The sequence below is a fragment of the Carlito syrichta genome, unplaced genomic scaffold, assembly GCF_000164805.1.
Source record: "Carlito syrichta isolate Samal-C Ts95f unplaced genomic scaffold, Tarsius_syrichta-2.0.1 Scaffold156020, whole genome shotgun sequence".
Lineage (NCBI taxonomy): Eukaryota > Metazoa > Chordata > Mammalia > Primates > Tarsiidae > Carlito > Carlito syrichta.
This window is the reverse complement of record NW_007100116.1, coordinates 117,761-138,761: the sequence shown is the minus strand read 5'-3', so window position 1 is coordinate 138,761 and position 21,001 is coordinate 117,761. Positions and strand designations below refer to the sequence as shown.

Genomic DNA, 21,001 nt, shown 5'->3' with positions numbered 1-21,001 from the left:
AAAAAAAAAAAAAAAAAAGAGTAGCAGGGGCTGCAGCTGCCATTGTTATTGTTGAGGGAGGTGATAACAACAGGCCTGTTATTGGTAGAGTCACACCGAGCTGGAGGCCAGCGGAACCCGGGCAGGAGCTGTCCCCGGTGCCCCTGAGAGGAGGACACAGCCATGGGTGGAGGGGGTGACTCACGCCCCGACTGGTTACCCTGGCCCAGCCGCCCTCCCTGCCCCTGGGCTGGGTCCCCATGTTTCCCAGCTCTGGTGCCACCAGGTCCTGCGGAGTGGGAGACACCTGTCTGGCGTCCAGTCAGAGCGCCCAGCCCTGGGCTCTGGACACGCGTGAGCCGGGCTCTCTGGGTCTCGGCTGCAGCAGGTGAGGCCACTTCCCTTCATTCATTCATTCCTGACTCCAGCTGGCTGTCAGCTCCGTTCATTCATTCATTTCTGGCTCCAGCTGGCAACTCCACCTTCATTCATTCATTCATTCCAGACTCCAGCTGGCCATGGCACCTCCATTCATTCATTCATTCCTGGCTCCAGCTGGCAACTTCAGCTCCATTCATTCGTTCATTCATTCCTGGCTCCAGTAGGGGACTTCATCTCCACTCATCATTCATTCACTCTCGGCTACAGCTGGTGACTTCACCTCCATTCATTCATTCATTCATTCATTCCTGGCTCCAGCAGGCACTTTACCTCTCTTCATTCATTCACTTATTCCAGGATCCGGTAGGTGACTTCACCTCTCTTTATTCATTCATTCACCCATTCATCTGTTCAACAACCATGTCTTGAGTGCCTACTATGGGCCCAAGGACCTGAAAACAAAGTCAGGGAGTTTCCAGTCAGTACATCGGGGGGGACATTCTATGCCTCAGTTTCCCTTTCCTGTCTCCAGTTGCTGCAACGAGGCTGAGAGTGAAGCGCCACAGGCCAGGGAGTTTTGTCTGTGCAGTTGAAACCGACCCCACTCCATGTCCAGAACAGCGGTGCCTGGCACACAGTAGGTGTCCAGTAAATGCATGCGGGAAAGGATGCGTGCAGAGTGGATATGCTGCCTGGCACCTGGGCTGCGACTCTGCTTGTACTGGGGTGTTGCTCTTCTGGAATTGTCGGCTGTTTCGTCACCAGGATCCAGCAGAATGTGAGGCCAACAGGGAGGGGGCTGGATGAATATCTCAGTGTGGGGAGAAAAGGGAAGGAAAGAGGGAAGACAGGGAGGGAGGAGGGAGGGAACTTGACCTGAGTTGGCCTCCAGACTCAGGAAGGCCGTGGGGTCCCCCCTCTCACTGGCCCAGCCACCCCAGTCTGAAACTGCAACCCCCACCCACCCATCCCTCTGCAGAGGGCTCCGCAGAGCAACGTTGGGATTCCATGTGCTCACTGCTCACCTTGAGAACCGACTCTGCCTCCCCCACCGGACCAGGACATCCCTGAGGATGGGACACAACTGTTTGATCCCTGACTGTCCTTAGCACCTCGCACATGCCCGTCCCCCTCCCCGCAGCAGGTGCTCAGAGAAATGTGTTGAATCCATTGAGTCAACAAGCACGTCCAGATTGGGCGCAGTGGCTCACACCTGTCATCCCAGCACTTTGGGAGGTGGAGGCCAGAGGATTGCCTGAGCCCAGGGGTTCGAGACCAGCCTGGGCAACTTGGCAAAACCTTGTCTCTTCAATAAATCAAAAAATTAGCTGGGTGTGGGGATGGGTGCCTGTAGTTCCAGCTACTTGGAAGGCTGAAGAGGAAGGATGACCTGAGTCTGGCAAGTCGAGGCTGTGGTGGCCGTGAGTGTACCACTGCACTCCAGCCTGGGCGACGGAGTGAGACTCCGACTCAAAAAACAAAAGAAGTCCAGGCACCTCTCATTCCTTCTCCTCAAGGGCAAAGCTTAGACTTCCTCCACTCAAACTGACTTCCCCTACCCATTGGGAACCCACGTCCATATCCACTCAACACATGCCCGCTAGCGTCTGTGCTGGATTGGAGGCATGGAGTGCATGCCAGCCACAGGACAAGACTTATGTGCATGAATTAAGATGCACATAATTGCCAGGCGTGGTGGCTCACACCTGTAATCCCAGCACTCTGGGAAGCTGAGGTGGGAGGATCACTCCAGCCAAGGAGTTCAAGACCAGCCTGGGCACCCTAGTGAGACCCTATTCCTTAAAAATAAACAGCCGGGCTCGGTGGCTCAGCCTGTCATCCCAGCACTTTGGGAGTCAGAGGCGAGTGGATTGCCTGAGCCTGTGGGTTTGAGACCAGCCCGGGCAACTTAGAGAGATCTCGTCTCTACAATAAATCAAAAATGAGCCAGGCGTGGTAGCGCGTGCCTGTAGTTCCAGCTACTTGGAAGCCTGAGGCAGAAGGATCGCCAGAGCCCAGTGGGTTGATGCTGGGGTGGCCGTGAGCATGCCACTGCAGTCCATCCTGGGCCACAGAGTGAGATTTCAGCTCAATAAAAAGTAAAAAATAAGAAATAAAATAAACAAAAAAGCTAGCTGGGCATAATGGTGCAGCTGCAGTCCCAGGACTCAGGAGGCTGAGGTGGGAGGATAGCTTGAGCCCTGGAGTTTGAGGCTGCAGGGAGCTGTGACGGTGCCACTGCACTCCACCCTAGGCCACAGAGCAAGATTCTGTCTCTTAAAAAAAAAAAAAGACATATAATTAATTGTTAATTACCCAGTAATTAAGTGACTCGGCAGTGCTGTGGTTATGTAAGAGACTCTGAGACCAGACTTTTCAGGGATTTGTAATTTCCCCGTGCTTGTAATTTGCATGGTGTGTGACCTTGGGACAGAACCCAACTTCTCTGAGCCTTTATTTCTCCATCTGTAAAATGAGTAGCACAAAAGTACCAACTTCATAGGATCCTTATGAGGATTTCAGTAAATGCTAATTATTCAATAAAATGAATAAATGTCAAATAAAATCATGACTGCCACTTTCCCATCTCATGGTGATGTGTTTACTTCTAATAATAATAATAGCTGCAGTGTAATCAATTTTTTAAAATTGAGGCAAAAATCACATACTCTAAAATTTACTCTTTTTTTGTTGCTGTTGCTAAGGTTTCACTCTGTGGCCTGGGAGTGCAATGGCATGATCACGGTTCACTGCAGCCTTGACCTTCTGGGCTCAGGCAATCCTCCTACCTTGGCCTCCCAAGTAGCTGGGACTACAGGTACACACCACCACACCCAGCTCATATTTTTTTTTTTTTTTCTGTAGAAACAACCACGTTGCCCAGGCTGGTCTTCAACGCCTGGGCTCAAGTGATTCTCCCACCTTGGCCTCCCAAATTGCTGGGATGACAGGCATGAGCCACCACGTCCAGCCAGAATCTCCTTCCTCTTTGAGGCTGAATAATACTCCACATCATGGATGGGTCACGTTGAGTGATCCAGTCATTGTTAGTGGACATCTGGGTTGCTCAGTAGGCATTCACCCTCTTCATGGTCCTAGGAGTCAGCAGCTTCCCCCGTTCCTCTTTGTGGATTGGTACTCAGTAAATATTTGCTGACTAAAAGGATCAAAGCAGATTTATATACAAGGACAGGTGCGTTGGCTCATGCTTGTAATCCCAGTGCTTTGGGAGGCCAAGGCGGGAGGATTGCTTGAGCCCAGGAGTTTGAGACCAGCCTGGACAATAAAGTGAGACTCTGTCTCCCCTATACAAAAAGAAAAAGGGGGGGGAAAGTCACAAACTTGAGTCATTTGTCTTTGCGATACATAAAGAAGTGAAATTTGCCAGGCACGATGGCTTGTGCCTGTCATCCCAGCACTTTGGGAGGCTGAAGCAAGAGAATTACTGTAGTCCCGGAGTTTGAGGCCACTTCGCAAAATCTTGTCCCTACAAAAAGCAAACAACAACAACAAAAAGCCATCCAAAAATTAGCCAGGTTTGGAGGTGTGTGCCTGTCGTCCCAGCTACTTGGAAGGCTGAGGTGGAAGGATGGCCTGAGCCCAGCTGGTCGAGGCTATCGTAGTTGTGAGCACACCACTGCACTCCAGCCTGGACAACACTCCAACTCAAAAAAAAAAAAAAACATCAAAAAATTAGCCAGGTGTGGTGGCGCATGCTTGTCGTCTCAGCTACTCGGAGGACAGAAGTGGAAGGATCACCTGAACCCAGGAGGTCGAGGCTGCAGTAAGCTGTGATTGTGCCACTGCCCTCCAGCCTGGGCAACAGAGCAAGATCCTGTCTTGGCAGGAAGGAAGGAAGGAAGGAAGGAAGGAAGGAAGGAAGGAAGGAAGGAAGGAAGGAAGGAAGGAAGGAAGAGAAAAATGAAAGAAAAAGAAAAGAAATAAAATGGAAGCTGTAATACTGTCATCTGTGTGTGTGGGGCGGAATATATTCTGGTAAAAATTCTATGCAGTTATTTAAAAACGTGCTTTTGATCTAAGGATACAGATAAAGCAGAAAACACGTAGCAGAAATACGCACCAACTTCTCTTTAACTTCCAGAACTGAGTCCATCTTTTCCCCCTGCTTCTCTCCTACCCCACTTGGCAAACTCCTATTTCTCTCTCAAAACCCAACTCCAAGGTGCCCTTTTCCATGAAACCTCTCAAGGCCTGGGCTGAGTCCTTTGGTGTTTTCTTCTTCTGTAACCCTGACCATGAGTGCCTGGACGCTGTGTCCTCAACCCCAGACCCAGCTCCTGGCAAGCAGAGCGGCAAGGAAGCAAAAGATTCTTCTTCAGAGAAGTGTCTCCCTGCCCTTCCCCCACTGGTCCTGTTCCCGGGAGTTAATAGATGGTAACCAGGAAGAAGGCAGAAGAGGGAGGTGTGGCAGGATTAGAACTCACGAGACCTGCCGGTTGCATGCAGCCAGGGGCTCAGAGAGGGACGGGTCTCCCCCTGGATCACACAGCATTCAGGGTAGAGCTGCAGCTGGAACCCCATGGCAAAGGCCCGCTGCAGCTAGGAGGCTCCTAAGAGGAGGTGAGGAGAGTGCTGGAGACAGCTGGAGGCAGCCTCCACCCGCCACAGCCTCCCCACTCTGAGCTTGTCTTCCTATGCATGCCTGCCTCTGTGCCTTTGCTTTGCTGTTCCCCGTGCCAGTGTGCCGTTCCTTTGTTCCCTAACACAGTATCTGAGAAGGTGTTTTCCAGAGAAGGTAGGATGCAGGGCCTCGAAGCCTTATTTCTGCTTTTGTTGTGTTCTTAGAGTCTCACTCTCTGGCCCAGGCTGGAGCACAGTGGCACGATCATGGCTCACTGTGGCCTCCAACTTCTGGGCTCAAGTGATCCTCCTGCCTCAGCCTCCCAAGTAGCTAGGATTATCAGGTGTGCGCCACCATGCTTGACTCATGTTTTAAAAAATTTTTGGGGAAGGGAGGTGGGATTAACGGTAGTCAATATCTGTCTGGGGACGGGGAGACACCCCTTATCTACAAGGGTGCCTGAACGAAACATATTTGTATACCTAACCCTTAACCGTACCCCACAATATCAAAATAAAAAATATTGATTAAGAAAAAAATTTTTTTCTGGTAGGAATAAGGTCTTACTAGGTTGCGCGGGCTAGTCTCAAACTCCTGAACTCAAGCAATCCTCCTGCCTCGGCCTCCAAAGAGCTGGGGTTACAGGTGTGAGCCACCATCCCTGGCTCCAGGTTGAAAATTCAGCATCGCAGAGGCCTCTGGGAGCTGGGGGGCCTTGAAACTTCTGCCTGCACCCCTTGAAACTCTCCTAAATTGCCAGGCACCCAGAGAAGGTCACCAAGCCAAAGCAAGCCGGTGCAAGCTAAGACAGCCCACACCTTGACCTCTCTCCCCTGCCCTTCTCGAACCAGCTCCTTCCACACCCCTGACCTCTGCTCCTGTTGGGTGACCCTTCCCAGCTCTTCCAGCTGCAAAATGCAACCAGACACCCCAGCTGACCTCACATCATGACCCTCCTCTGCTCGAATTCCATCTGTGGCTCCCCAGTGCCCTCAGGATAGAGCACGCGGTCCTCGCTCGGCCTGGTATTCCTGATTCAGGCCCTGGAAACCTCTCTGGTCCTTTTTCTCACCCTTCAGCCTCTCCCTTACATCAGCTTGGGCTCTGACTTTGAGCCACTAGCAGTTTCCCAACTGTCCTTCCTCAAGATGCTTGCATATGCTAGTTTCTTTGTCCCAAAGCCTTAAGGCATGAACTCCCTCTCTAGGACATGTGAAAACCGAATATGGGAGGCCGAGAAGGGAGGATGGCTTGAGCCTAGGAGTTTGAGACCAGCCCGGGCAGCATAGCAAGACCTCATCGCTACAAAATCAAAAACAAAAACTTAGCCAAGTGTGGTGGCACATACCTGTGGTCCCACATACTCAGGAGGCTGAGGCGGGAGGGTCGCCTGAGCCCAGGAGGTCAAGCCTGCCGTGAGCCGTGATCGTGCCACTGCCCTCCAGCCTGGACACAGAGTGAGACCCCGACTCACAAAATAAAAAGAAGGCTGTGGTGTCCATTGCTGACTTCCACTCAGCAAGCAGAGGCCTCAAGTCCTACCCGTGACATCCCAATTCCGGCACGTGTTTCTCCCTCTGCTTGAAGCCAGCCATGGGCTGGAGGAATCTCTTCCTAATTCCGGACCCCTCCCCCCAACCTGGAAATGCTGAGCCTCTCGGGGACCCCAGGATCACCCAACATGGGTTGGCTTACGGCATTTTGGCTGAAAGAATGAACGACTCCATCCAAGGACACAGGATACAGTTCAAGCATCCCACACCAGCCTGCAAAACGTGTCCGTCTTCCTCTCTCCTCACATGCTAGGCACAGGAACGTACTGTTTTCTCTCCCAATCCAACCAGCTCCTCTTGTAAAAGTAATTCTTAGAAGGAATTCCAGGACCCAATATATCTTCTCCTCTTCTGCTCTCCTTTCCTGAACCTTTCCATTTGGCGAACTCCTATCCATCTCTCAAAACCCACCTGACTTCTGAATGCCCTTTTCCATAAAGCCACCCAACACCCAGGCTGAGTCCTTCGGTGTTTTCTTCTTCTAGGACCTTGACCATGAACGCCTGGACTCCACGTCCTCAACTCCAGATTCAGAGTTTTGCAAGCAGAGCAAGAAGGAAGGAAAAAAATTCTCCTTCAGAGAAGTGTCTTCCAACCGTAAGTTCTGGCGTGAAATGGATAACGATGAAATGGATATTCACAGATTTTTGTTAATTTTCTGCTTCATTTTGTGTTTCATATATACATCCCTAGGTCAAAAGTATGCTTTTACATCGCTGCATAGTATTTTATCAGATTATATTCAGTCCCACACACATGGTTAACAACGTTGCTGATTCTATTTTATTTATTTGTTTATTTGTTTTGAGTTGGAGTCTCACTCTGTAGCCCAGGCTGGAGTATAGTGGCATGATCACGGCTCACTGCAGCCTCAGCCTCCTGGGCTCAGGCTATCCTTCTGCCTCAGCCTCCTGAGTAGCAGGGACTACAGGCAAGCGCCACCATGCCCAGCTAATTTTTTCTTTTCTTTTTTTCTTTTTTAATAATAGAGACAAGGTCATACTATGATTCCCAGGCTGGTCTCGAACTCCTGGGCTCAAGCAATCCTCCTGCCTTGGTCTCCCAAAGTCCTCGGATGACAGCCTCAGAGCACCACACCCAGCTAATTTTTTTAATTTTTTTTTTGTGGAGATGGGATCTTGCTATGTTGCCCTGGCTGGTTTTGAACTCCTGGACTCAAGCAATCCTCCCTCCTTGGCCTCCCAAAGTGCTGGGATGACAGGTGTGAGCCACCACACCTGGCTGCAGATTCCATTTTATTTATCCGTTTCTTTATTGCAATTGCAAATGACTCAGAGATGAGTTTATACATAAGTCTTGTTGTCTACTGGAATTATCTCTTTGATAAAAATTCCTAGAGGTGCCATGTCTAGGTTGGGGGTGAGGCAGGCTCATTTGTTAATTCACCTCTCAACCCAAGTTGTCAAATTACACACAGGAAGAGACAATACGTGAGTAAGCCCATGTTCACTAGAAATACACTCATTTTTAGTTCCTGATTTGAAAGGGAAAAAAAAAAAGCGAACTTGCTGTTTTCTATTTGGTGATTTTTTGCTACTTAAGTACATCAGAAATTGACCAACCACAGCCCACGGTTCAAGTTCAGCCCACCACCCACACGTGAAGAATGATGCTTTCACTTTTTTTCTTTTTTCTTTTTTTTAATTGTAGAGACAAGGTCTCACCCACTATGTTGCCGAGGCTTGCCTCGAACTCCTGGCCTCATGCAATCCTCCCACCTCAGCCTCCCAAATCCCTGGGATTACACGCATGAGCCACCACTCCCATTCCACATTTTTTAGTGGTTGAAAAAAATTAAAGGAATATCATTTTCCATCATGTGAAAATTATATGAAATGTACATCTCAGTGCCCATAAAAACAAAGTTTTATTGGCACACAGCTGTACCCGTTTATTGACATATCTATGGTGACTTTCCAGCTATAATGACAGAGTTAAGTAGTTGCCAAAGAGTTCACCTGACCCATAAAGACAAGTTTTTCTTTTCTTTTTTTTTTTTTTTTGAGTCGAGGTCTCTGTCATCCAGGTTGGAGTGCAGTGGCATACTCACGGCCACCACAGCCTCGACCTGCTGGGCTCAGGCGATCCTTCCACCTCAACCTCCCAAGTAGCTGGACCAACACGTGTGCACCACCCTGCCCGGCTAATGTTTTGATTTATTGTAGAGAAGAGGTCTCGCCAACTTGCCCAGGCTGGTCTTGAACCCCTGGGCTCAGGCAGTCCTCTCGCCTCCGTCTCTCAAAGTGTTGGGATGACAGGCGTGAGCCACTGCGCCCGGCCCAAAAATATTTGCTAGCTAGCCCTGTGCAGAAAAAGCGTGCCACCCTACCCCACTCTCTGAGCTATAAGATTAAATGGCTGTGGTGACGTGTTTGAGTTACTGAGCAGTGTTTTGGAGGAGAAAGCCTTGAGGAAACCCTTTCTCACTCAACTCTGACTCAGAATAGAAAATGGCCAAGAGCTTTGGCACCAGGAAAAGTCAGTCTTGTTTTGTGAAACTTTTCTTTCTGTCTGATAAAATCTAGAAATGAGCTGGGCTCGGTGGCTCAGCCTGTCATCCCATGCCTTTGGGAGGCTGAGGTGAGTGGATTGCCTGAGCCCGCGGGTTCGAGACCCGCCTGGGCACGAGACCTCATCTCTACAATCAATCAAAAAATCATACACCTGGGTTGTGCCAGCTCCCACCTGAGTCAGCCCCTTCTTGGTGTCTTTTATTTTTATTTTTATTTTTAGAGACCAGGCTGGAGTGTAGTGGCACGATCACAGCTCACCGCAGCCTCAACCTCCTAGGCTCAGGTGATCCTCCTGCCTCAGCCTCCCAAGTAGCTGGGACTACAGGTTTGCACTCCCATGCCTGGCTCATTTTTTAAAACTTTTTTTTTTTTTTTAGAGATGAAGTCTATGTTGCCCAGGCTGGTCTTGAACTCCTGGGCTCAAGTGATCCTCCTGCCTTGGCTTCCCAAAGTGCTGGGATTACAGGCATGAGCCACCACACACAGTCCTATGTATATATTTTAAGAGGCGGAGTCTTGCTATGTTTCCCGGGCTAGTCTTGAACTCCTGGCCTCAAGCAATCCTCCTGCCTTGGCCTCCCAAAGTGCTAGGATTACAGGCATGAACCACCACACCCAAAATGCTGGGATTACAGGCAAGAGCCCCTATGCCACACCTCTGGGTGCCCACCTGGGCTGAACAGAGAAGACTGACCAGTAGCAGTTGCTAGGCAATCCAGAGAGAAGGCTCTAGAAAACTTACCCCTCTTCTTAGCCTCAGGGGATGGGCATTCAGCCCTTTCCCATGTTACGAGTGGCCCAGAAACTGTCAGCAAGAACCCTTGAGATTATGAGGAGTCCTGGTCCCACCCTCCCACCTCTCAGCTATGGAAAGCTACAAGGTCAAAGGTAACAAGAGTCAGAGCGACCCAGGCATCCTAGGACCCAGCCTGCCACCCACCTCCCCCAAAAAAGTCTCCTGGACTCTCCAAGCTTAAATCATGTCTCTGGCCAGGCCCAGTGGATCATGTCTGTCATTCCAGCACTTTGAGGGGCTGAACCTGGAGGACTGCTTGAGCCCAAGAGTTGAAAATCAGCCTAGGTAACATAGCGAGACCTGGACTCTACGAAAAAGTTTTAAAAATTAGCCAGGTAGGGGCTGGGGTTGGTGGCTCAGCCTGTCATCCCAGCACTCTGGGAGACCGAGGTGAGGGGATCGCCAGAGCTCAGGGCAACTTGGCGACCAGCCCGGGTAACTTGGCAAGACCCCGTCTCTACAATCAATCAAAAAATTAGCCGGGCATGGTAGCGCACACCTGTAGTTCCAGCTCCTTGGAAAGCTGAGGTGGAAGGATTGCCGGAGCCCAGCAGGTCGACGCTGGGTTGGCCATGAGCATGCCATGGCACTCCAGGCTGGGTGACAGAGTGAAACTCTGTCTCAAAAAAAAAAAAAAAAAAGCCAGGCCTGGTGGTGTGAGCCTGTAGTCCCAGCCCAGGTAAGTGGATCGCCTGAGCCCAGGAGTTCGAGGCTGCAAACGAGCCCTGATCGTATCACTGCATTTCAGACTGGGCAACAGAGTGAGACCCCGACTCCAAAAAGAAAAAAAATCCTGTCTCTAACTACCAGGGTGACCCTGGACAAGTCCTTCAAACTCCCTGAATGCCTGTGTCCTCACCTGGAAGACGGAATGATGCTAGATGACCAGCACCACCTCTAACTCCCCATGTCCTTGTGAAGATGAGATGAGATTCTTCATGTGAAGTGTCTAGCGCCATGCCTGGCACACAGCAAGCACAAAATAAAAGCCACTATTCCTATGATCACCCCGCTCACCGCCTGCTGAGCACCGGCTGTACGTAGAGCACAGAACTGGATCATCTGCCGTCCCAGAAGCCCCTGGGAAGCAAACAACCCTGCTCCTTCACTGCTGTGTCCCCAGTGACCCGTGCGGGGACAGTATCTTTGGCCACCTGCATCCTTCTGGCTTTGGTTAAACGCCATTGTCACTTATTCATTTATAATTTTTTTTCAAATTTAGAGACAGAACCTCACTCTGTTGTCCAGGCTGGAGTGCAGGAATAAGTTCACAGCTCACCACAGCCTCGACCTCGTGGGCTCAAGTGATCCTCCCTCCTCAGCCTCCCGAGTAGCTGGAACTGCAGGTATGTGTCAGCACACCTGGCTCATTTTTAAATTTTTTTTTTTTTTTTTTTTTTTTGAGATAGGGTCTCACTATGTTGCCCAGGCAGGTCTTGAACTCCTAATCTCAAGGGAGCCTCCTGCCTCAGCCCCGCAATGTGCTGGGATTATAGGAAGGCGTCACCGTCCCCAACCCACACTCTCGATTTTGGAGCACTTCTTTTTTTTTTTTGAGTTGGAGTCTCACTCGGTCACCCAGACTGGAGGGCAGTGGCCGCCCCCGGCCACCGCAGCCTCGACCTGCTGGGCTCCGGCGATCCTTCCGCCTCAGCCTTCCGAGTAGCCAGAACTCCAGGCGCGCGCTACCACGCCCGGCTGATTTTTGATTTATTGTAGAGAGGAGGGCTCACCAAGTTGCCCAGGCGGGTCTCGAACCCGCAGGCTCAGGCAATCCACTCACCTCAACCTCCCAAAGGCGCGGGATTACAGGCTGAGCCACCGAGCCCGGCTTGGAGCACTTCTTATGCAGCGCTGTAACCCGGCCTGGGGAAGGGTGACCACCATCCTGGTAAGCCCAGAACTGGGGATTTTCGGGGCGGTGGAACTTGAAGCGCAGAAACCAAGATAGTCCTGAGGAGACCGGGATGACTTGGTCATCCTGGGCTGGGGGCGCAGCTGAGAACAAGACAGACACCGCTTCCCGGAAGCCCGCCCCGATTGCGCCCACTCCAGGAGTTCCGAGACCTCCTCTGCCGTCCCCCGCGACTGCACCACCTCCCCGGGGCGCCCGAAGTCGCCTCGGTGTCCGCCACCCAGGGAGGACAGAGATCGGCGCTTTGCCCGGCCCGCGGGTGGATTCCAAAACCCACCCCCGAGCCCGGCGCCGCGTAAAGACGCGCAGACGGGGAGACTGAGGCTCGGACCCGCGAGCCGCTCCAGCGAGACTCCCGCCGCGGCGGGTCCGCGGGAGGGGCGGCCGGGCTTCGAACCCGCGCGCGGAGAGGCGCCCGCGCCCGCCCGCGCTCACCGTGTTGAAGAACTCGGCCACCAGCTGCGAGTGCTGGAAGTTGCTCTCGCACCAGTCCACTTCGGAGCTCTGGTAGGCCAGGATGCTGGGCATCCTGTCGCCGCGCCCGCTGGCTGCGCCCGGCGGAGAGGAGCGAGCGAGCGAGCCAGCCGCGGAGGGCCGGGCGGGCGGGGAGGCGGGGAGGGCACCGCGGGGAGGAAAAACCTGCTGGGCCGCTCCCCGGTTGCACCAGGGCAGCCCTGGCTGTGCCGGGGCGACCGCCCTGGGCACGAGCCTGGGGCTGGCACCGACCGGGCCAGGCGGGGGTGGGCGGAGAGGAGGCCTCACCTGTCCCGGCTCCGTGGGGGTGAGCGCGGGGAGGTGGAGCTGGTGGCCCAAGTGTCCATGTGTGTTTATTTATTCTAGAGACAGGGTTTCACTCGGTCGCCCAGGCTGGGGTGCGGTGGCACGGCCCGGCTGGCGGCAGCCTCGGCCTCCAGGGCTCAGGCCATCCTCCCCAGGAGCTGGGACCACAGGCTCGCACCCCCAGCACGCCCTGCTCATCCTTTTTTGTTTTTTGTTTTTTGAGCTGGAGTCTCACTCTGTGGCCCAGGCTGGAGTGCGGTGGCACGCTCACGGCCACTGCAGCCCCCACCCGCTGGGGGCTCAGGCGATCCTTCTGCCTCAGCCTTCCAAGTAGCTGGAACCGCAGGCGGGCACCACCACGCCCAGCTAATTTTTAAAAATTTATTGTAGAGGTGAGGTCTTGCCGAGTTGCCCCAGCTGGTCTCAAACCCCGGGCTCGGGCAATCATCTCCCCGCAGCCTCCCAAAGTGCTGGGATGACAGTGTGTGAACCCCCCGCCCTCGGCTTGGCAAATTTGAAAAAAAAGTTTGTTTTTGTTTTGTTTTGTTTTGTTTTGTAGAGACAAGGTCTCACTGTGTTGCCCAGACTGGTCTCAAACTCCTGACTTCAAGTGGTTCTCACACCTCAGCCTCCCAAAGTGCGGGAATTATCATGGGGGGGGGGGCTGTTTTTATTTATTTATTTATTTTTATTTTTATTCTTTATTTTTGGAGTCAGAGTCTCACTCTGTCACCCGGGCTGGAGGGCAGTGGCATGCTCACAGCCACCGTAGCCTTGACCTGCTGGGCTCAGACGATCCTTCCACCTCAACCTTCCAAGTAGCTGAAACTACAGGCGTACGCTACCACACCCAGCTAATTTTTTGATTTATTGTAGAGATGAGGTCTCACCAAGCTGCCCAGGCGGGTCTCGAACCCACAGCCTCAGGCAATCCACTCACATCACCCTCCCAAAGCACGGGATTACAGGCTGAGCCACCGAGCCCGGCCAGAGGACTGTTTTGAGAATAGTGATGTAATAATAATAATAAGCCTGGGCAACAAAGCAAAACAACACAAAAATGAGCCGGGCATGGTAGCGCACACCTGGAGTCCCAGCTACTCAGGAGGCTGAGGTGGGAGGATCGCTTGAGCCTAGGAGGTCGAGGCTTCAGTGACCTATGATTATACCCCTGCACTCCAGCCTGCGTGACAGAGTGAGATCCCCTGTCTAAAAAATAATAATAATAATGTAGAGTCCACCAAGATGAGTACTAGCACTTGTCCCATTTTAGACGTGAGGCACGGAAAGCAAAGTTATTCCAGAGGGTGCACGGAGAGACTCCAGGCTGGCTCTATACTCCAGTGCCCATGTCAAGCAGCAGCCGCACGCCCACCCAGTGGGCTCAGCTCAGCACCCCTGGGGTACCTGACTCTGGAACCCAGCCTCTTTGCTTCCCCTCTGGGGACCTCCACCCTCTCGTCTGTGCTATGGAAAGTTGAGCCGGATTGAAGCTATTTCTCCTGGATGGTCAAGACCTCATATGCTCAGAATGTCCCATCGGCCACCAGAAGCCACTTTCAAAGCCCCTAAGAGGAGAGGAACCCTGTGGTGTTCCAGGTCTGGGGTTCCCGGTCCCGGTTTCCTGTGCAAAACTCTGAATCAGATAAGCTTGGGTTTGAATTCTCTACTTCCTATGCTATGTGACCTTGGTCAGGTGAATGCACCTCTCTGATCCTTGGTGTGCTCACCTGCTGTGTGGAGAGGATGATGATAGATCCGGTGGTTGCAAAGACACACAGAGACACAGCTGGCCAACGGCTGAGCTCACTGGCCCAGAGTAGAGTCTCAATAAAAGGGAATTGATTTGCTTCTTGAAGTTGAACTTGAACTTTAAGACAACCATGTGAGAATAATAATAATAATAATGGCACATTTTTACTGTGTATTAGAGCCATGCTCTTTTCTTTTCTTTCTTTTTTTTTTTTTTTTTTTTTGAGTTGAAGTCTCACTCTTGTCACCCAGGCTGGAGTGCAGTGGCACACTCATGGCCACCGCAGCCTTGACTTGTTGGGTTTAAGGGATCCTTCTGCCTCAGCCTCACAAGTAGCTGGAACTACAGACACACACTACCATGCCCAGATAGTTTTTTGATTTATTGTAGAGACGAGTTCTCACCAAGTTGGCCAGACTGGTGGTCTGGAAACCCACGTGGGCTCAGGCAATCCTCTCGCCTCGGCCTCCCAAAGTGCTGGGCTGACAGACTGAGCCACCGAGCCTGGCCCAGGCTCTCTTCTAAGTGCTCGGCGTTCAGTATTATCTCATTTAACATTCTTAACAGCCCGAAGAAAGAAGAACCATTGTTATCGCCAGGTTACTAGCAAGGAAACTGAGCCTGCAGAAGTTAAAGGATTTATCTTAGGCCACGTGATTAGAAGGTAGGACAAGCCAAGTCAACTCTCTAAGCCTTGATTTCCTCATAATAATGGTCCTGCTCTCTCAGGACTGTCACCACGATTTAATGCACTGACACAGTGTTTCCCTCGGAAGATACATTTTGTTGACATGTGGACCTGCCTTCGAAATCACTGAACCAACCAGACACAGTAGCTCATGCCTGGAATCCCAGCACTTTGGAAGGCCAAGGAGGGAGGATTGCTTGAGGCCAAGAGTTTGAGAACATCCTGGGCAACATAGCAAGACCTCGCCTCTAGGAAAAACTTTGTAAAAAGTAGCTGAATGTGGTGGCACATTCCTTTAGTCCCAGCCACTTGAGAGGCTGAGGCAGGAAGATGGCTCGAGGCCAGGAGTTGGAGGCTGCAGTGAGCTATGATTGCACCACTGCATTCCAGCCTGGGAGACAGAGAAAGACCCTGTCACTTAAAAAAAATAAAAAAATAAAAAAGTCCAGACTCGGTGGCTCAGCCTGTAATCCTAGCACTTTGGGAGGCCGAGGTAAGTGGATTGCTGAATTCCTGGACTCTTGAGGTAATCCTTCCACCTCAGCCTCCCAAATAGCTGGGACTAGAGGCATGAGTCACCATGATCAGCTAATTTGTTACTGTTTTATAGATACAGGGTCTCATTATGTTACCCAGGCTGGTCTCGATCTCCTGGGCTCAAGCGATCCTCTTGTCTCAGCCTCCCAAAGTGGAGGGATAACAGGTGTGAGCCACCATGCACTGGATAAAATAAATTTATCTAAGCTTTGTCATTGTGGTGGCAGTTACACAAATCTGCACATGTGATAATATTGCCTAGACATACACACAGATGCATGAAGAAGCTGTTGAAATATGACTTGGGTCTATAAATCATGCTGATGTCAACTTCCTGGTTGTAAAATTGTTTCGTTATATAAACTGGGTAAAGGGTGCCTGGGACTCCTCTGTACTGTGAGTGCAACTTTCTGCAAATCTATAATTATTGCAAGATTGGAAGTTTTTTTAAAGCGCTTGATTTGGGTTTTTAATCAACACATGAGGTCCATTTGTACAATGGAATTTTTTTTTTTTTTTGAGTCGGAGTCTCACTCAGGGGCCCAGGCTGGAGTGCACTGGCATGCTCACAGTCACCGCAGCCTTGACCTGCAGGACTCAAGTGATCCTTCCGTCTCAACCTCCCAAGTAGCTGGAACTACAGGTGTGCACCACCATGCCCAGCTGATATTTTGATTTATTATGAATTATTATAGAGATGCGGTCTTGCCAAGTTGCCCAGGCTGGTCTCAGACCCCCAGGCTCGGGCAATCCTCTCACCTCTGCCTCCAAAAATGCTGGGGATTACAGGTGTGAGCCACTGCACCTGGCCATGCAATGGAATATTATTCAGCTTTCAAAAGGAAAGAGATTTTGTCACAGGCTACAACACGGATGGACCTTGAGGACGTCACACTTAGTGAGACCCAGACGCAAAAGGGCAAATCCTGTAAGATGTCATTTCTAGGAGGTCCCTAGAGTTGTCAGATCCAGAGACTGAAAGGACCCTGGTGGGTGCCGGGGCCTGGGGAGGGGACAGGAAGTGAGTGTTTCATGAGGACAGAGTTTCCCTTTGGGAAGAGGAAAAAATTCCGGAGATGGTGGTGATGGCTGCACACCCACGTGAGTGTGCTTCATGCCACTTAAAAATGGTTAAGATGATACATTTTGTGTCATGTATATTTTGCCACAATTTAAAGAAGCAATTTATGTAGATTTTTAAAGGCGGGGCTTACTTGACAAACTGTCTTACACAAACGAGAACTTAGGTTGGGAGTGAGGTCAGTGCAAGAAAACAGTGAGGATGGCCGTGAAGGTCAAAAACTTAGGAACTATTAAGGTCAATGCCAAGGGCTCCATGGATGAAAATAGACTGGACCAGGCAGGGAGGCACCTGTCATCCCAACTACTTGGGAGGCTGAGAAGGGAGGATCCCTTTAGCTCAGGAGATCAAGACCAGCCTGGGCAACATAGCAAGACTCTCAACTCTTTTTATTTATTTATTTATTTTTGAGTTGGAGTCTCACTCTGTCACCCAGGCTGGAGTGTGGTGGCTGCTCCCGGCCACCGCAGCCTCGACTTGCTGGGCTCCGGCGATCCTTCCACCTCAGCCTTTCAGGTAGCTGGAACTACAGGCGCGCGCTACCATGCCCGGCTAATTTTTTGATTTATTGTAGAGATGAGGTCTCGCTGCCCAGGCGGGTCTCGAACCCGCGGGCTCAGGCAGTCCTCTCACCTCAGCTTCCCAAAGTGCTGGGATTACAGGCTGAGCCACTGAGCCCGGCTTATTTTTTATTTATTTATTTATTTTTTGAGTCGGAGTCTCACTCTGTCGCCCAGACTGGAGTGCAGTGGCCACTCCCGGCCACCACAGCCGGCTCTCAACTCTTAAAAAAAAAAATCCCAGTGCCAGGTGTGAAGGCTCATGCCTGCAGTCCCAGCACTTTGGGAGGCCGAGGTGGAAGGATCACCTGAGCCCAGGAGTTCAAGACCAGCCTGGGCAACATAGCAAGACCTCAACTCTTCAAAAATCAACAAATTAGCTGGGTGTGATGGTGTGCGCCTATAGTCCCAGCTACTCGGGTGGCTGAGTTGGGAGGATTACATGAGGCCAGCAGGTGGAGGCTGTAGTGACTGAGATAGTGACACTGCACTCCAGTCTGATTGACTGAGTGACACACTGATTGAAAAAAAAATCCCTAAGAGGCTAATGCCACTGTTGTTCTTATTATCTCCACGGTGCCAATTGCATCCATGGTTCCACTCTGCCAGGTACCCAGAGGGCGGTCCTACCTTTGGGAGAGGTGGAAAGAATGCCTTGCTTGGAGATGAGGGAGGATGTCCCCAGAGCCTGATAAAGCTTGACCTGACACCCGCTCCTTTAGGGCAGCACACTCCCAACATCCACATGGTTTAGCCACAGCCCTGGCCTCCAGGACCCTCCCCTCCCCCAAGGAGGACCAAGAGAGCAAACATGGCCACCACTGCCAGCCCAGCCCCAGCAGGGCACCGGACCCCTCCCTGTGGGTTGACCTTGGGCTTCTCCTAGGCCCCTTCCACCCACACCTAGGGCGGGGCACAGCCGTGGGATCCAGCTCTCCCCAATCTTGGCGGAAGATTGTGCAGCAGGAAGCTGGGCAAGGTCAGGCGCCCACGCCCACCGCGGCCTAGGAGCTTGGGAAACCACGGGGCTGACAGAGAGGACAGAACAGCAGGACAGGTGGCAGCGGGGTGGGCAGGGTGGGGGGACAGGGTGCCAGGGAGTGGCTTGGGGGACCAGAGCCTGGGGCGGGTGGGCAGGTGTATGAACTCCCTGCTGCTACTGTAACAAAGAGTCACAGCCGGGCTCGGTGGCTCAGCCTGTCATCCCGCGCCTTTGGGAGGCTGAGGTGAGTGGATTGCCTGAGCCCGCGGGTTCGAGACCCGCCCGGGCAGCGAGACCTCGTCTCTACAATAAAATCAAAAAATCAGCCGGGCGTGGTAGCACGCGCCTGTAATTCCGGCTACTCAGAAGGCTGATGTGGAAGGATCGTGGGAGCCCAGCAGTTCGAGGCTGCGGTGGCCAGGAGCAGCCACTGCACTCCAGTCTGGGTGACCAAGTGAGACTCCAACTCAAAAAAAAACACAAAGAGTCACAAACCCAGAGGCTCATGACACTGGGGTATTTTCTCTCAGGGCTGGAGGTCAGGAGTCCGAAGTGGGTCCCACGGGCTAAGGTGTCATCAGGGGTGGTACCCTCTGGAAGGCCTGGAGGGAGTACCTGTCTTCAGAAGCATGAGTCCTGTTTTGTGGAATGAGGTGTAGCCCGATTTGGAGAAGGAGGTGGGTGGATAGGAGGAGAGGAAAAGGGAAGGAGAGGGGAGGGGAGAAGTCAATGCCCTGCCCTTTTCCTGGTCCAGAGGGGCTGGCACCCCTTGGCTCTGAGCCTCTCCATCCTCAGAGCCAGCCACGTGGCATCTTCCTGTCTCCTTCCAACTCTGAGCCTAGCCTCCCGCCTCCTCCTAGATGGACAGTGTGAGGACACTGGGCCCCCAGGTCACCGGGATATCTCCCAGCTCAGGGTCCTTCACTCAGTCACACTTGCGAAGTCTCTTTTGCCACGTGAAGTGACATCTTCGCGAGCTTCAGTCATCGGGATGTGACCATTTGAGGGCAGCAGGAATCTCTCTCCCACAGGGGCGGGAGCTGGGGACGGGAGTGACATAAGCTGGGGATGAGTTGGACCTGAGGGATTAGGATGAGGATGTGTATACCAGGGGGGGCAAAAAAAAAATAATTATCTTTTGAAGGACCCCCGCTAGGGATGTGTTCTAGGAACCCATCGGCCTCCATGGATCAGCTAGTGTTGTCGTGAGAGGCTGCCTTTGGCTTCAGATAATTTTTTTTTTTTTTTTTTGGAGATTCTTTCAATGTGTTTGCCCATTTCATACTAGATGATTTAAGAGTGCACCTGCCCGCAGCATGCTGAGTATTCAGAAGGTTTTGGCCAAAAATGACATGACTCTCGTGTCCCCTCACCTCATTCACCTGATCTCACCCCAAGCAACATTTTTTTTGCCTCCTCAGATGAAAATGTTTTGCTGATGTGGAAGACATGAAACAGCAAACGGCAGAAGCTCTCAAAGGCGTCGAATTGGACGGGTTCAGTTTCGAGCAGTGGAAAAAGCATCTCAATAGGTGTATGGCACCCGATGTAGAGGACTTGGAAGGTGACTGAAGTTTAAACATGTGAGAATCGATACACAATATCTTCAAAATAAATTCCAGGGGTTTGTGGGTCCCTCTTGTCTTGTAGGGTTGAGAGTGGAGGCCAGAGACAGGGTTGGAACTGGGGCTGGGTGGGATGTGGGAATGGAAAGGGGAAATAGGATTGAGGTGGATTGGAGTATAAGAGGGGTTGGAGACTTGTTTGGGATTGGGAATGTGGTTAGAGACAGGGTTGACCGCGGAGATAATGGAGGAGGTGGGGCTGGAATTGGGGTGAGGAGGAGACAGAATGAGGGCTGAGGATGGGAGGGGACTTGGCGATGGATACAGGTATAGGGCAGGTTTGGAAATAAGCATGGAGCCAGGGCGGGGATGGCTTGGGGACCTGAATCTCAGGGAGAGTGGAGCTAGGTTGGGCGTGGTGACTCACACCTGTCATCCCAGCACTTTGGGAGTGGTGGTGTCCCAAGTTGGAAAGAGTCTGAAGTACGAAATTCCCACTGGGCACAGAGGCTTCCCAGAAGGGTTGCACACTCAAAGGACTTGGTTTATGTGAGATTCTACTTTGACTCTTAAGACACTGAGATTTGTGGTATTTTCTTGTTCTCACAATTGAGCTATTCTACCCAGTAATGAGTTAGATCAGGGGTCTCCAACCTTTTGGCTTCCCTGGGCCACATGAAGTAAAGAGGAATTCTCTTGGACTGCACATAAATTATATGATATAGTTAGTGTATACGCATAATAAGACTTAAAATTTTTTTATTATAAAGTTCAGGAAAAATGAGAACAGTATAAAATGTGGGAGATTTGACCCTTGTTTTTATAAAACAAATCTATCCATGTTTGGTCCGATGGAAGTGGTTGCAGTGCTTAGTGAGTTCTCAAGGTGCTCGTCAGAAATGTTTGTTTGAACTTTGTTCTTCGTGGGCTTCGTAACTGAAAACAGCTGCTCAGCTGGGCGCAGAGGCTTATGCCTGTAATCCCAGCACTTTGGGAGGTGGAGGTGAGAGGATTGCCCGAGTCCAGGGGTTTGAGACCAGCCTGGGCAACTTGATAAGCCCTCATCTCTACAATAAATAAAAAAATTAGCTGGGTGTGGTGGCATGCACTTGTAGTTTCAACTGCTTGGAAGGCTGAGGTGGAAGGATCACCTAAGCCCAGCAGGTCAAGGCTGCGGTGGCTGTGAGCATGACACTGCACTCCAGCGTGGGTGACAGAGTAAGACTACAAGAAAGAAAGAGAGAGAGAGAGAGAGAGAGAGAGAGAGAGAGAGAGAGAGAGAGAGAGAGAGAGAGAGAGAGAAGAGAGAGAGAGG

General features: G+C 51.6%; 1 protein-coding gene across 1 annotated transcript in view; it reads right to left on the bottom strand.

Moving 5' to 3' along the window:
- ACER1 (alkaline ceramidase 1) overlaps nt 1-12,268 on the bottom strand; it is an 18,711-nt gene extending 6,443 nt beyond the window's left edge. The window contains exon 1 of the mRNA XM_008051013.1: nt 12,176-12,268. Coding sequence (XP_008049204.1) covers nt 12,176-12,268 — 93 coding nt within the window. The remainder of the gene's footprint in view (nt 1-12,175) is intronic.
- Nucleotides 12,269-21,001: the final 8,733 nt, after the last annotated feature.